The sequence below is a fragment of the Melanerpes formicivorus genome, unplaced genomic scaffold, assembly GCF_026170545.1.
Source record: "Melanerpes formicivorus ecotype bairdi unplaced genomic scaffold, bMelFor1.0.p_v2 SCAF_250, whole genome shotgun sequence".
NCBI classification, from domain to species: domain Eukaryota; kingdom Metazoa; phylum Chordata; class Aves; order Piciformes; family Picidae; genus Melanerpes; species Melanerpes formicivorus.
Window position 1 is genome coordinate 183,618 of NW_027142602.1, and position 2,500 is coordinate 186,117.

At 61.8% G+C, this 2,500-nt stretch overlaps 1 protein-coding gene across 1 annotated transcript in view; it reads right to left on the reverse strand.

Moving 5' to 3' along the window:
• Positions 1-2,500, reverse strand: part of SLC16A4 (solute carrier family 16 member 4) — a 23,913-nt gene that overhangs the window by 12,560 nt on the left and 8,853 nt on the right. Inside the window, 2 exon segments of the mRNA XM_068169955.1 lie at positions 943-981; positions 984-1,074. Of these exon segments, the coding sequence (XP_068026056.1) occupies positions 943-981; positions 984-1,074 (130 nt within the window).

The window sequence follows — 2,500 nt, forward strand, 5'->3', positions numbered from 1 at the left end:
GGTCATCAAGTCCCAACCCTTAACCCAGCACTGCCAGGTCAAGCTCACAGGCTCCCAGGGTGTTAGGGGTTGAAAGGGACCCAAAGAGATCACTGAGTCCAACCCCCTGCCAGAGCAGGACACAGGATCCAGCTCAGGTCACACAGAACACATCCAGACAGGGCTGGAAAGGCTCCAGAGCAGGAGACTCCACAACCTCTCTGGGGCAGCCCTGCTCCAGGGCTCTGGGGAGCCTCAACAGTGCAGAAGTTCCTCCCTCATGCTGAGGCTGGAACCTCCTGTGCTGCAGTTTCCATCCACTGCCCCTTGGCTATCCCAGGGTGCAGCTGAGCAGAGCCCTGGCCCCTGTCCCCCCTCCCCTCCTCACCCACCAGCCCTCAGCTATTGATAAACATTGATCAGATCCCCTCTCTCAGTCTCCTCTCCACACTAACCACCCCCAGGGCTCTCAGCCTCTCCTCCCCCAGGCAGTGCTCCAGGCCCTTCAGCATCCTTGGAGCCCTCCCTTGGACCCTCCCCAGCAGCTCCCTGTCCCTCCTGAGCTGGGCAGCCCAGGACTGGGCACAGCACTCCAGGTGTGGCCTCAGCAGGACATTCAGGAAGAGTGGCCAAGAGACTTTGCTTTGGAGCTTGGGGAGTGGGGCAGGAGAGGGAGTCAGAGCTGTCAGGGCTCCTGACCTCGCTTCCCAGTGCCTCCCATGCCTGGTGGCCATGGCCAGGGGCTAGCTGGGGCTGCTGCTGGGCTGAGGCCTTTGCTCTGAGCACCACAGCAGGGCTTGGAGCAGGCTCCTGCTGGCTCAGGTGTGGGGCACCAGCTGTGCCCAGCTGCCAGCAGGCTGGGGAGGTGCAAATGGGATCTGCAGAGCATCCCCCAGTGCCCCCCTGAGCAGGAGGGGCTGGAGGCTGAAGGGCTGCCCCAGGCCCTGGGGAAGGGCAACTCACCTCCTAGGAAGCGCAGGGAGGACATGATGGAGCCAATCAGCTGAGCTGCTCAGAGGAGCCCCCCACCTCCTCCTGGAAGGCCACAAAGAAGATCCCAAAGGTCTTGAGCATCCCCATCACGAGGACATTGACCTGGAGTGGGAGCAGATGGAGGTGAGGGGCTGCAGGGCTTGGCCAGGAGGAAGAGCTTTGCCTTCTGCTTGTCCTGGGTGTGGGTAAGAGCATGGAGCCCTGGGAGGGGTTTGGCTTGGAAGGGACCTTAAAGCTCCTCCAGTTTCAAGCCCCTCCACCTCCCCCCCCCAGCCCAGGCTGCTCAGGGCTTCATCCAGCCTGGCCCTGAACACCCCCAGGGAGGGGGCAGCCACAACCTCCCTGGGCAGCCTGTGCCAGAGTCTCCCCAACCCCCCCAGATGCAAGGCATGGAGCTGCTTGGCTTTCATTCCCTGGCAGCTCCTTTCTGCAGGGCTTTGCTGCCTGGCCCCAGGTGCTGCTGCTCTCAGGAGATGGACACAGAGGCACAGAATGGGTTGGGAGGGACCTTAAAGATCCTCCAGCTCCAACCCCCCTGCCATGGGCAGGGACACCTCCCTCTAGAGCAGGCTGCTCACAGCCTCTTCCAGCCTGGCCTGGAGGGGACTTCCACAACCTCTCTGGCTTGGAGGGAGGGTGGGGAGATGGATGCAAGGTCTGGGACAAGAGGCTTCATCCAACCTGGCCTGGAGGGGGACCTCCACAACCTCCCTGTCTCCCTTCCTCACCTCCAGTCTCAGTCTCCCCCTCTCCCAGCCCCAAAGCCATTGTCCCTTGTCCTGGCACTCTCAGCCCTTGTCCCTGGCTTGGAGGGAGGATGGGGAGATGGATGCAAGGACTGAGGCAAGAGGCTTCATCCAACCTGGCCTGGAGGGGACATCCACAACCTCCCTGGGTTGGAGGAAGGATGGAGAGATGGATGGAAGGACTGAGGCAAAAGGTCTCTTCCAACCTGGCCTGGAGGGGACTTCCACAACCTCCCTGGCCTATAGAGAGGATGGGGAGATGGATGCAAGGTCTGGGGACAGGAGGCCTTCATCCAGCCTGGCCTGGAGGGGACATCCATAACCTCCCTTTCTCCCTGCCTCACCTTCAGTCTCAGTCTCCCCTCCCCCAGCCCAAAGCCATTGTCCCTTGCCCTGGCACTCCCAGCCCTTGTCCCCTGGCCTGGGGGGAGAATGGAGAGATGGATGCAAGGACTGAGGCAAGAGGTCTCATCCAACCTGGCCTGGAGGGGACCTCCACAACCTCCCTGTCTCCCTTTCCTCACCTCCAGTCTCAATCTCCTCTCCCCCCAGCCCAAATCCATTGTCCCTTGCCCTGGCACTCTCAGCCCTTCTCCAAAGTCCCTCCCCAGCTCTCCTGCCTAGCCCCCCTGCCCCCAGTTGGGTCTGGTGTGGGAGAAGCAAGCTGGGAAGTGTTCACTGGTGGGGTGTGGGGTTGGGGTAGCTTTGTGGTGGCCAGGCTGCAGCTTCCTCTGAGGAGAGGCTCCAAAAGGAGAACCCTTTGCAGACTGGAGCTGGCCAGA